General features: G+C 43.8%; 1 protein-coding gene across 2 annotated transcripts in view; it reads right to left on the reverse strand.

Annotated features, from left to right (window-relative positions):
• TTYH3 (tweety family member 3) overlaps positions 1-13,400 on the reverse strand; it is a 79,171-nt gene that overhangs the window by 9,377 nt on the left and 56,394 nt on the right. The window contains exons 8-14 of one of the 2 annotated variants that reach the window (XM_083585742.1): positions 10,538-10,593; positions 9,353-9,445; positions 9,168-9,260; positions 7,695-7,831; positions 4,339-4,515; positions 2,825-2,900; positions 778-881 (exon numbers count right to left, since the gene is read on the reverse strand). In XM_083585742.1, the coding sequence (XP_083441868.1) occupies positions 801-881; positions 2,825-2,900; positions 4,339-4,515; positions 7,695-7,831; positions 9,168-9,260; positions 9,353-9,445; positions 10,538-10,593 (713 nt within the window). In that variant the 3' untranslated portion in view covers positions 778-800. The remainder of the gene's footprint in view (positions 1-777; positions 882-2,824; positions 2,901-4,338; positions 4,516-7,694; positions 7,832-9,167; positions 9,261-9,352; positions 9,446-10,537; positions 10,594-13,400) is intronic. The other variant, XM_083585743.1, reaches the window with a different exon arrangement.

Below are 13,400 nucleotides of genomic sequence, written 5' to 3' on the forward strand. Positions count from 1 at the left end.
TTTTTGATGGATTCTTGCCACTTAGCATCATAGGAAGAAGAAGGCACCACATGGCAACTGTGCTTACTTGTTACTGATTAAGAAAACTCTATGGCTAATTTGTCAAAGCCAGAGGGGAACCCATTTTTAAACAGGAACCAGAGTAGCATTCTTCCTGTCAAACCTTGCCTGCAAACATTTCTAATAGTAGAAAGATTGTACGTGCAATACAGCTAGGAAGCTATTTTGAAACATGCAATGGGCAGAATTTAAGTGCTTTGGATTATAGATTTGTTAGGAGAAGCTTTAGTAGCTGTTCTATGCTGGTGGTATTCTTTTTTTTAAAAAAAATGTGTGTTCCACAGCATCAGCTGCGATGCCAAGAGATTCACTGAGGAAAGGCAAATAGGCATTTCATCAAGAAAGATGCCCATGTTAGCTAAACTGGGTTCTCTCATGTTTTCAGTTTCAGACACTTGGCAGCATCCAAACTCGAGGCCTACTTAGAGAGGAGGAGATTCCTCTCCATTACAAAACTCCTGCTAATCTGTTCATCTCCAAGAGGTGTGACTGACTGCCATGAAGACCACAGGAAGCTTTGCCAAGGAAAGATGTTGATGTTGCTCCATTACTAAGCACCAGGGCAGGCCTAGCTAGCATAAACCCTGGGCAGGAAAAGGATAGGGTAGGAAGTGCAGGGAGAAGGAATGTGAATACTTTGGCACTGGCCTGGGGGAATAAGTGCAGGGATGGCAGGGTGTGGGTGGGAGTTCAGCGAGAAGGACCTTATTTCAGTACCTGTTCCGATTTTGCGGGCGCTGTTACCAGTACGTCCGAGCACTGTCCGAGGGCTTAAGCTGCCAGCTCATATGGCTGCTACTGTCCATGGCAGCCAAATACAACTGTGATGATGCAGGAAAGAGAGAAAAAGAGAGAGTGCAGCCTCAACGTGCATGAAAAACACAGTGCAAGCAAGTGAAACGCTGGGGTGTGTATGTCAATGACAGGGAAGGCTCTACTGTCCTATGGGAATAGACTCTGGAGCAAGGAGGAGGAGGAGGAAACAAGGGAAGGTATGACCAAGGGGACAAAAAGAATAGACAAACAATGAAGAAGACGACTCCAGTTCTAGGAGTAGGTTTCCTTGGTTTCCACAACAGAAGCTGAGACAAAATAGTATGAGTAAAGACTACGCAACATCATCTTAAAGACTTCTTAGGTGCCTCTTATTTACAGATTTCTTACTCCTAAATTGTGGCCAAAGCTGAATAAAATGCATTTCCTACGGCTGTGGATTTGAGCCTTGGCTGGAAAAGGCCAATGGGCCACATGGCTCAGAGGGAGGACTCACATCCCATCCTCAAAGATTCTGCCTTCTCTTTCCCATCTGAAAGTAATTCATTGCATAGATAACTGCTGGCAAGAAGATGTCTCTGTTCCCCCCACAACTCAAAAAGTAGGAACCCACCTGAAGTCATTCCTTCTTGTACTAAAAGTATCAATTCAGATGCATGTATGGACATATTCTCTTTTCTTCTTTCATTGGGACAGTGTTATTCTGTCTTCTCTAAAAGTTCAGGTAGGAGATGAAGGATATTCTGCCCATCCCACATCTTCAACAGCGCTCCCACCACACCTGTTTGAAGTCCCCCATCTCCCTCTCCCAAGAAATGCAATTAAGACCACTGCTAGTGACAAGGGACATTTCTTAATTAGAGAATGAAGACTCCTTTTGCCAAAGAGTAAGAGCTTTGCAGCAAGCAAAACTATGGTTTGGCTGGATTCTACAGGCGACTAAGATGATCAGGCTTAGCATGCAGTATTAGGGAGTTATAGTGTTTGCAGCTACAGATCCCACCACCACACTCCCAGTCAGAACAGTAATCAATTCCAAGAATAGATGTTTACATTTCCTCTGGAACGGTAACACCAGGGCTGAGAAAAACAGTGTTCTCTGAAACGATATACAAAAAAAGAAAAGGGGGGAAAGGCTAAAAAGGAGAATTCTGAAGTTTGTTGCTGAGAGCTGGTCAAGGTAATCAACTAGGGCTGGTAGCACAGTCTGTCACAATTTGTTTTTTTTTAAATTCTCATTGCTTTTCTTTTATATTTTAGGGTGTATTTGCTTTCAGGAATGGCTAAAGGCACTCCCACAAGACAGGTTCAGACATCATAAGAGTGCATCTTCTTAAAAAGAAGGAAAAAAGATGGATTTATGTCATTCATATCTCAATTGGGTGCTAAAGCACACTATCAACTCACCAGTGCAAAGGCTGATATACTGCAGGTTATTACAAGCTTGAAACCAAAGAAACTAAGCAGTGAATGAAACAAAGCTGAGCCTGAAACAGCTTCCAGGTCAATCAAAACCTTTCATGAAAGACATTTCCCTATTCTGAAAGTTTGATACAAAAGTGAAAAAATTACCAATATTGAAACAGAAGACAAACCCCCCTAAACACCTGTATATCTTAAAGGCAGATTTTGGAGAAGGATTCAGTGTTAATGTCAAAACACAGTTTCCACTACAAGCTCAAGAGTTACTATGGTGATATATCTGCAGACTTACTAGCAGAATATATTTGCAGAATTCTTCTAAAGGTTCACATCTGTGACAACAATCCTCATGTTCTAAGCAACATGCATGTTTGTTTTCCTATATGAAAAGGAACCTAGACATTTTACCAGGAGACAAGTTGTGTTAATGTGTATGGGTGCAGGAAGAGCTCATGTTTCCGTTCTAAATAGATGCTTACTCATGAAGCAGTATATAGGAGCTGACTACACATATTTCCAAAGCAGATTTCTGTCTTACCCTTCAAAGCAGTAATTAAAACAGACTTACGGAGGGAGGTGGAGACTCCCGGCCAATCAAAGGTGTGTTCTCACATCGGGGGTTCTGAAAATTTGCATTCTGGCTCCTGAGGGGAAGGCAAGAAATAGTAAAGCATGAAAAGGTCATTCACTTTCTGGTTTACAGTATTTGTGGAAGTCAAAAATAAGGTGGCTGCATTCGTTGTGATCTTGGAATTGTATACACAGAATGTAATCTGTGAACTGAGCCTTAACAGGCAACTGCTGCTCAACAGCAGATTAGGCTGGCGGATGTTATTTCCTTGGCTCAGTAGGCAGGCAAGAGATGTACCACTCCCATGAAGAGTCCTAGCCCTGTGGTTATGTCCAAAGATGCGCGTCATCTGCCAGTCCAAAACACGGCCAAAACCTGCACATTATTCTGAGTTGTCTCTAGGCAAAGAATTATCTCATATTCCATATTACTAAAGCTTGTGGAAGATGTTCCATTCGTTCCATTACAGAGACAATGGTGGAAATACATTAAGCCAGGGGTGGTGAGGCCTTTTTCAGTCCAAGGGGTGGTTTCATTTGGGTGGCAAAAGGGGGCAGGACAACAAATGCAATGTATCTTTGTACTACAGGCTACTTTCTTAACACATTCACACACCTGCTTATAGCCCCCATCCAGAGAAGCAAGAGGCAAAAACATTCAACGTGCAAAGCAGGGCCAGGGAGGAGGGTGGCCTGGGGTGAGTTCTGAGGAACCAGATAGTGAGGCTTGAGAGGCCACATTTGCCCTGGGTCCGAGGTTTCTCACTCCTGTTTTGAACACACAGCATCTCTAGTGGCAAGTGTTTCCAATCTTTAAGTACCACTGAGTCTTTTCCCATTAAGCTCTGCAAATATCAGTTTATCCACTTGCAATACAGAAAGATATAAATAAACTGGCTTGCAGCTGCAGTCACATACAACTCCTTTTTGGTTCTCCAGTAGTAAGTACCATATTTTTTGCTCTATAAGACTCACTTTTTCCCTCCTAAAAAGTAAGGGGAAATGTGTGTGCGTCTTATGGAGCAAATGCAGGCTGCACAGCTATCCCAGAAGCCAGAACAGCAAGAGGGATTGCTGCTTTCACTGCGCAGCGATCCCTCTTGCTGTTCTGGCTTCTGAGATTCAGATTTTCCCCCCCTTGTTTTCCTCCTCCAAAAACTAGGTGCGTCTTGTGGTCTGGTGCGTCTTATAGAGCGAAAAATACAGTAACTGCTGCCTTCAACTGTATCCATACATTATCTCTTAAACCAAATACCAGGATCCACTCAGGTACAGAGAGCTGCAGAACAGAGCCTCCCTCTTTCCCTCCCTGTTCATCCTCCCACTGCGAATATGTGAAACTGCCAGACCACAGGCCCATTCAAGGACAGTACTACTGACTGACCTGACTGACAGGGCAGTGGCCCGCCCTGGGTCTCAGGAACAGTCCTGCTACTCAGCTAACACTTTTCAGTGGAGATGTCCCTGTGGATGCACATAACCCACTCTATGCACTGAGCACCATCTACTCACATGTACTCTGTGACAGGAGCATTGCTGACTGTGTGCGCCGCTGCTGGGATGCTGGTCTCGCTTCCATAGCTGCTCCCACAGCTGTAAAGACTAGGCATGTGCACCCTGTACAAGTTGTCGTGCGTTTGCCTGTTCCCTTGAGCAGTCGATTCATCCTCTCCATCATCATCTGAACTCCTGCAGATGGGAGAAAAGTTTCTCTTCAGGGCTGCTGCAGAGCAAACCAGACCAAGCACGTGGTGTTGCTTCTCCTCCCCCCTTTTCCCTGCTTCTGAGTAGTACAGCAACAGCTTCCTTCTCACAGCAACCACCTCCCCCCAGAGAACAGAATGACTCAGACCTCCCACAACTGCAGCCTGGGCTTTCAAAGCCTGTCACATTTCTTCCCACAGAGCCTGCCAAATAACTCAGAACCAACAAAGCAGTCTTCCAGGAGCTGGTGCAGGATAGCTGGGGCTGATGGGAATTGCAGTCCAAAACAGCTGGAAGGCATCAGGCTGGGAGAGCCTGGAATACAGGGTGGCAATGAACACAGCCACTGGGTGCATAACTAATCTAAGGGGCCAGTATAATATTAAGACTGTGGGGTAAGGAGGCGGCCACACATACACAGTCACCTTTTTACAAGTTAGGAGATTGCCACATTCTGTCAGTATTATTAACCAGTACTAAAGAATCTCTGGGATGTTTTATATGAAGACAGGCCAACTTCTGGCTTACAGGATCTATTTTGCGTTTGTTTACTACAATGTCTACTAACTGGAACCTGGGCAAAAATAGTGGTTGTGGCAGAGACAGATGTCAAATGGTGGCTCAAGAGCTGAGGCCAATTGCCTACTGTACCCCAGGAGCCAGCCTATATCCAAGTTGCTGCATTCCAAAGATCCTAGCACAAAACACAAGCTGCCTGGCAGAGTCTCACAAATACTTGGTCAGAAGCAACTAATTCATACCCCTATTTTATAGAGAAGGCATTCTGAGGCTAAGAAACAGGTGATTAGCACAAAACCATCCATGGCAAGTTTTGCCAGGTTTTAATGGGTTCATTACTGAGTTAGAAACCCTTGCCAATCCACTACAAATCACCTAGAAATCTACCAGTAGATCCCAACTTACCTTCTTTCTATCCTGTTTTTCCTAACCACAGGATTTGATATTTGTGTCTACACCTGATATGATAGACAGGGGAAGTGTTCCCCTCCTATTTGCAGGGTTTTTTGGTACAACAATCTGAGGAACTTTTTCAAAACAGCTTTGTAGATATTTAAAGAATAAATGTACACTCCAAAGCTCACAGAAATAATGAGCAAGTGATAGAGACACTTTGAAAAGTAAAGCTATAACCAACCAGGGTGGGGGATGGACTACATTGTATTCTGAAAGAAAAGTCACGAGAAAAAACCTACACAACACAGGCCACAAGTATGTAAGGGGTCCAAAGCAGGCAATGGTTAGAAACTTTTAAGTAACAGACAGAATTGGCATGTGGCTTTCGTATGTCTGAAGGAAGAAGAGGAGGAAGGGCAAAGACTATGGTGCAGCAAAACTCTGCCTGGGCTTACATAACCAGCAGCTTATCTGTGGGACCCAATAACCTTCTCAGGTGTAAGACGTGCTAGTTGCATCACATTCAAAGAGTGATCAAGGAATCTGGTTTCCAAACAACAGTTAATTGGGTAATTTGAAATGTGTTCCACAAGGTGGCAGTGAACATTTGTTGAACAACAGCAATTAAGGGTCAGCAACACGGCATTTTATGTCTCCTGAACATTTTACAGGTCAATCTTATTAAGTGGTCTTTTTGACATTAAAGACAATCCTAATCACTCCAGGAAGACTTGCCATCCCATACCAGTCAGTCCTTCCCAAACTGTCATGACATTTCTCTTTTAATGCATATTTTGCAGCCCAGGGACATCATATCCTCTAAACTTAGCGTCTTGAATAGTACTATTGGATAGTGTGAGGAGTTGTGGCTAATAATGTTTGCTTGAGATGACTTAGTGGGTGGATTTTAGTCCAAAATCTAAAAGACTGCCATGCATAACACTTCCTTCTCTGCTCCATTTGGCCAGTTTCTCTTCACATTGCCCTGCCGTGTACTGCTTGGGTAGTTTGCTTACGTCACACAGAGCTGTCAGCTCCTTTTCCTCAGCCTCTGGAATCCCAGCATGTGGATGACACACAACTATTTTTCCTTTTCATCTAATACCAAAGGCGCTGCTGTGGTTTTGAATCGCTGCATGGAGACTGGATGGTGTTAAGGGCTAATAAACTGAGGTTTAATCCAGATGGAGATGTTCCTGTTTAAAAACGAGATGGATCCTAGACAAGAGATTCACTCCCCTTGAAGAATCAGGTTCACAGTCTTGGAGTCTGCTCATGGAGGCAGCTTTATACAGTGGTACCTCAGGTTGCATACGATTCAGGTTACAGACTCCGCTAACTCAGAAATAGTACCTCGGGTTAAGAACTTTGCTTCAGGATGAGAATGGAAATTGTGCTCTGGCGGCGCGGCAGCAGCAGGAGGCCCCATTAGCCAAAGTGGTGCTTCAGGTTAAGAACATTTTCAGGTTAAGAACGGACCTCCGGAATGAATTAAGTACTTAACCCGAGGTACCACTGTACCTGGATGTCCAGGTGGCAGCAATGGTCGGAAGTGTCTTTGGCCAGCTGAGGCTGGTACACCAGCTGCACCCATTCCCAAGGAAATGGACATCCAGGTTACTGTAACAGTCTACATGGGGCTCCAATTGAGGAAAGTCAAAGTGTGGACAATTAACCTTTAAAACTTTAAATCGTTTCTGTACAGGATACCTTAGGGATCACCCTCTCCCCATATCATCCTGCTTGCTCCCTAAGGTCTGAAGGAGAGGCTCTTCTGTGTCCCATCTAGAGTAGAAGCACGTCTCAGTGCTATAAGATAGGGAATCTTCACAGTGACTGTTTCCAGATTATGGAATGCCTTGCCCATTGTGTATTGTTTACAATGAGTTGCAACAGCTCTTCAGTGTTTCAGACAGGGGACACTCTAGCCCTACCTGAAGACGCCAGAGACTGAAAGCTTCTGAATGCAAAGCAGGTGTTCTAGCACTGAGCTATGGCTGCTGATTCCTGTCTCTTTGATTTGTAAACAACTTAAGACTTTTTCTTAAAAATACTGGGTGGCATATACAATTATCTAAATAAATAAATGCATCATTTTATATATTGCTGCTTTTATAAAACTGAACTTTAAATGTTGTAAGTGGCTGTGAGTGGTGCTCTTGTACCAGAAGGAAGAGATATAAACGTTTTTGTAAGCAAAATAAAATAGGAGTGTGAGGCACCACTGTTCCCTCTGTTTGTGTGCATACCTCTTTTGCTGCCAAGTGTGCGGGACACTGCACACTATAGAACTGAACATGAGGGCAGTGACAAAGGAGAAGAGAACCAGATAGATAAGCCCTTCCACACCATCATAGCAGAAGCCCGTCAGAGATTGTATGTAATCCTAAAAGGAGAGAAACAGAGCAAACTCTTTCAAGCTCAAGATGGAAGGCAACATTGCCGCCTGGCCTCCCACATGCACAATTCCTCCATTCAAACATGTGTAGTAACACTGTGTTTTATTTTGTGAGACTGCCATGGGAGCTTTTAAAAAAATGGTTCACCTTCTAAAATTGCACTTTTAAAAATGCAAAAATAATGCAACAGTATAAATAATAAGAAAAAAGAAATTCAAACCCAATAGTTCTTGGGTGTATTGCTGTAATACATTAAGCATGTTGTTTACTGGTCATAGCAATAATTTATAAATCTCATCTATTTTTATTTTCCAGGTATCACATGAGGATGCTCCAAAGGAAATCAGAACTGAAAGAACTCTAACAAGCAGTAGATGCTGACTTTTCATCCTAATGCTTTCTACAGAGACAAATACATTAAGGTCAACACACAGTTATACGAGCTACCATGGCATAGTAGCCAAGAAGCAAAGACAGGAACCAGGAAGTCACCAGTTCAAGTCCTACCTCTGCTACAGATTGAACTAGGTAGTCTTAGGTAAGCTGTTCTCCCTCAGCCTCAAAACTATACACCTGCAACGTGCAGACAATGATAAACCTTGCATGGTGTAAGGATTACAGAGCTAACACACGCAAGGTACCCCTGAACACTACTAAGTATTATTAAAGTTATAAGAACACCAAAAAGAAGAGGAGAGGCACACTTCTCTCTCCGGCTGTTGCTTTTCAAAATCAGTCTTAGCTAAATATGTACATCATAATCCAGGTGTGCTGCTGCCCCGCCTTCATGCCCCTTCAAGCTTTACACAGAACCATTTCAGTGTATCTTTGCTGCCAAGGAAAGGCCAAAATGGCATGCCAACATTGTTTTTTCCTCCAATGGGGAAGGCCACCAGATTCAGCTTGTGCAAAAGTATGTGCCGCTCATGATGTTCAAATGCCCTTGTTGCATGGTGAAGCTCAAGATGAGACAGGCTGCCTTGGGCTGAATGCAGTGTTCTCTGTCTGCAAGTGCTCTTGCGCTAGAGGACAAGTGAGTTTTAATGTTGTGCAACAAAGGAATCCTGCTTATGCATTCTTGCACAACAACATCCCACTAGTGCGAAACATATCATGAGCGGAACAAATATACTACTAAGTGACTTTAACTTAGCGCTACATTTGATACAACCTTTAGTTTTCGTGCAGAAAATACAATCAGGGCCCACCTGGTTTTCTATATTCTGTCCTTTCACAGTACACCATATCCCATTTTTTCACACCACAGCTGTATAGCTACAAGCACCAAGTGATTTACTGTATTTCCTGCCCATTGGTACTCACCAAATGCAGACTCCGACAGTCCACCAGGGCAGTCAGGTGCTGCAGGTTGCTTTCGGTGGTATTCAGAACTCCCTGGATTTGACTGATGTGCTCCTAAAAGCAAAGATGTTAGACAGGAATTGGAATGCAAAGCTGGGCATTTTCTTTACTGGGTTTGTGGAAAGGAATAATTCATCAAGCTTTACCTTGGAAGCGGGGTATTCTTTGACGGCAGACTTCATCAGCTCCAGCACATCATCCTGCATTTCTACCAGGACCTTGTGGCTTCCTGACAGCTTCTGCTCAACACGAACATCATACCTCAGTCATCAGGGCCAAGGCAAGTCAGCATGCATGCAATGACTACATCTCGATTTGACAAGCTGCCCTAAATTATTGAAGCACTGTCTAGAAGAGTAGCCACCAGTATCCTACACAGGAGAACCGTAGTGTGTCACACTATGAATTAGAAGCCGGCAGGATGGGGTGGAAGGCCCCAGGTTCAAATCCCCCCATAGGCATAAGGCTTACAAGGTGACTTTGTCAGCCTAAGCTGCCTCACAAGCTTTCTGAGAGAGGAAAGTAAAAGGCCATTTGTGAAAACAAGACTCCGAAACAAAAAAAGTCAGTCTTTATTTTGTGCTTCTTTCCAGGTCTGCAGGTTTTCTATGTACGTTGGAAAGTGGGTGGCAAAATTCAGAGTTGGTGTTCCATGTTTATAAAGAAAACACACTCCAATTAGCAAACTACAGGCACACCAACGTTTTCATTGCATAAACACACCCTGTGGTTTGCTTGTTTTCCTTGTATTATGATTTATTTTTAAAAATACGTGAAGGAGACACAAATTTCGTAGTCTAAATTGTTTTCAAACATTGTGCCAGGGAGATTAGCTTTATGTACTGGGCCTTTGGGCTTTTGCTGCAATACCCTGTGTGATTGCTACTCAGATAATTTACCAGAGAGCCTGACCTCCTGAGAGAAGACTGGGTGACCAACCAGGTTGCTGTCCCCATAGGGATCATTTTTGGTTTCTGCGCCTGGAAGGGGGTTGTGTGGTGACCTGAATTTGAAGACATGGGTCAGTTTCCATAGCAAATAGCTGTTTTCACATTAATTAAGAGCCCTTCCTTGCTGCTCCCCTAATCAAATATTGGCGAGCGTTTCCTGGCATTTGCTTTGAGAGCAGATGAGATCATAGTGAGACATGGTGAATGGCCAATCCTCCTGCCCATTGTTCTTACTACATTCGTTTGGGCTCTCCTTTTTAGCAGCAGATGAAAAATACTCTGACGTTTTGGATAAGCTAGCCTGGAGACTTGCTGTTAAGACTCCTGGTCATGTCAAAGTACAGCTTAGCGAAAGAGAAGTGTGTGGGCTGAGGAACTCACCTGCTGAAACGGATTTAGGGAGCCAGCATTGCAGACAAGATAATAGTTCAGAGTATCTGTCAAAAGGGAAGACAAAAAAAGAGGTAGCAATCAAGGCTTCATATCTGGCTCTGGTTACAGCTTGCTATTCCTGTAATACCTGAATATTTTGTTCTGAACAACCTGCCAAACAGGTATGCCCTAGAAAAATTGCCAGAGGGGTGGGAGGATGTGGCATGAAATGAAGCTCAATGAATCTTCAAATACGAATAGTTGCAAATGTGATGGTATTTTAAAAATATTGCCACCACACAAAATTTCTCTCCTGCAAGTCACATCTGTGGCACCGTATTAAAAAGAGACAAGGCTATTTTAAAAGAATTTTTTAACTAATCACATGACTTTTCTGGAGAAGCTGTTCAAAAGTATCACACCACTAAGAGCCGACAGTCTTCCTCTAACCTCTGGTTCAAACATAATGCATGATGTTCTCCCTCCTACTCCTCATGGAGTGTAAAAAAAGGCTTTTATAAACAAATATTTGAACAGATAAAAATGCTGGTATTGGGATGGGGGGACAAAACAGGTAGGCTGGCTGAAGAACTGGATGGGGGGCAGAAAAGAGCCAGGAACAAAGTGGAGGGGAGGGTGGGACAGAGTTCAACCTGCACCAGACACCCTGCATCTCTCTCTGTCTCTCTGTCTCTCTCTCTCTCTGTCTCTGTCCCTCTCTCTCTCCCTCCCTCACACACACACACACACACACACACACAAATGTGAGAAAGCAGACTTTCTTTTACTCTCAGGTGTATAAGAGACTGAAGAAAAATTGATTACTCGAGCATGAGTTAACTTGAGCTGGCCAGTCATTTCTTGCATGCAGAAGGACTGACATTCCCCACTGTGTAAAGGACAGCGTGCCAATGGCAATAAACGCAACTGCCAATCTGATAAAAGGAAGCCCAACAAAGAGCTGCTTCTTGGGCACCAGCTTCAGATAATTTTTCTGAGAAGGCAAGAGGTGCATTAAGGCACCTAACTTTGGCATAACATCCAGAAGAGGACCTACCTCAGGTTGATACAATACAGAATAAAGTCCTTTTTAAAACATGAGAAGGGCCCTCACACTGCTTTCTCACCCAATTGCATATACAAGCACTACTACTACTACTACGTTTCTACATCATTCTTAAATACTGTCACCAAAAAGGAAAGGAAAACGAGCTCATACAACCTTTCACAGCCTGGCTTTTAATCCTTTCTTGATACAGATGCGGTGGGAGTGAGTTATGCACAACCAACCATTTTCTCCCCAATTCGCCCTGTCAGAGCCGCTCTGAACCAGTTTTAATGGGATTCCCATTTCTCACCCTTGGTCTCAGATTCCATGCCTCCTTCATAAGGCACGGTCACAGACAACAGCCACAAGCAAACAAATAAAAAATAAGGAAGCCACAAGGAAGCCTATGGGACTTGTATTTTGGTCTACACACCCTGCACATGGTGAAAAGGAGGTGGGGGGGGAAAGCAGTTGTTCTAATTGACCATGGTTTTGTAGGGGAAGAAAAAGAAACAGCCAGAAAGGGGGGCAGCAGCCAGTGCCCAGAGCTGGCCAGACTTTCTCCTTGTTTCACTGCACTTACCATTAATATTGAACACAGTTTCCAGAAACCAGTGCACACGCTGGAGAGACAGCTTTGTATGGGGCCACCTGCCTGCTAGACAGGGAACCTGACAGCTGTTATTTATAATTCATTAGACTGCTTTGGGGCTGCTTCCAGCTGCTGCACCTTCTCATCCCCCACTGAATTTCTCTTTGGGAGGACTTGCGCTTGCAGCTCAGCTGAGCCAATCCCATGGTAATCACCAGAAACTGGGAAAGTAGCAGGACTCCTATGTTTATTCCCCAAAAGGGGTTTTGCCATGAATGACTAGGAATGGACAACTATCCATCAGACTACTAAGCATTTGACCCAAAGGAAAAAAAACCTGTGTATCTAGGTCTGTATTCATGAGCAGGCCTTTCCAGAGCAAGAGCAGAGTCAACATACTAGCACCGTGTCCAAAACTATTCCTCTACACATGGCAATGTACTCTCATGTATGCATCAAGCCACAAAGGGAAACAGCAAATTCCACTGAACCTGACTCTACTGATTCTACTGATGAAAACTTCTTGGTAAGGCTATGACTTGGGATAAACATGTGTATGCCAATTCAAACCTCTACTGTTAAAGAAGAAGTCATTTATTTACAGATTGCCGTTCATCCTACAGGATCCCAGGGCTGTGAACACACAAGACAAAACAATGCAACAATTAATTAAAAATGTAATTGAAACACCACACTTTGCTAATAAAACAATTCAGCAGGAGCATAGCCATGCTCACTTACAGGCCGCCAACAAAGGTTGTGTGAACAGATGTGTTTTAAGCTGTCATCCACAAACCATCAGTGCCAAGGGCAGCCTTTATCTCTAGAGCAGCGGAAGTTCCACAAATTGAAGGGCTGCAGCCCATGATAACTGATTCATCATTCCATGGTTATGGGAATGCTGCTCCAGGCAAGAAACCACAGGACTGACTTTAGGGCACAGACCAGACATTCTTTCAAAATGCCGCAAGCTGGATTGATGCACACAACACACCCCTTGGATGAGCTCACAGCCAGACATGGATGGGGAGTGCTGCAGAGAAGCATGCAGGCTTAGGTAGTCTAGACCTGCCTTAGGTGACCATTGAACACATCAGTGAAATAAAGACATGCTGCTCCACACAGCATTGGATTAGTAATATGAAGGAGTAGCAGCATCCCAGCAGTGATCGACAGATTTCAGAAGCAGGTGCACTCTATTCCTGGAGCATTCATACAGCTTGAATTATATT

Source organism: Podarcis filfolensis (assembly GCF_964270895.1).
Source record: "Podarcis filfolensis genome assembly, chromosome: 14".
Classification (NCBI taxonomy): Eukaryota; Metazoa; Chordata; class Lepidosauria; order Squamata; family Lacertidae; genus Podarcis; species Podarcis filfolensis.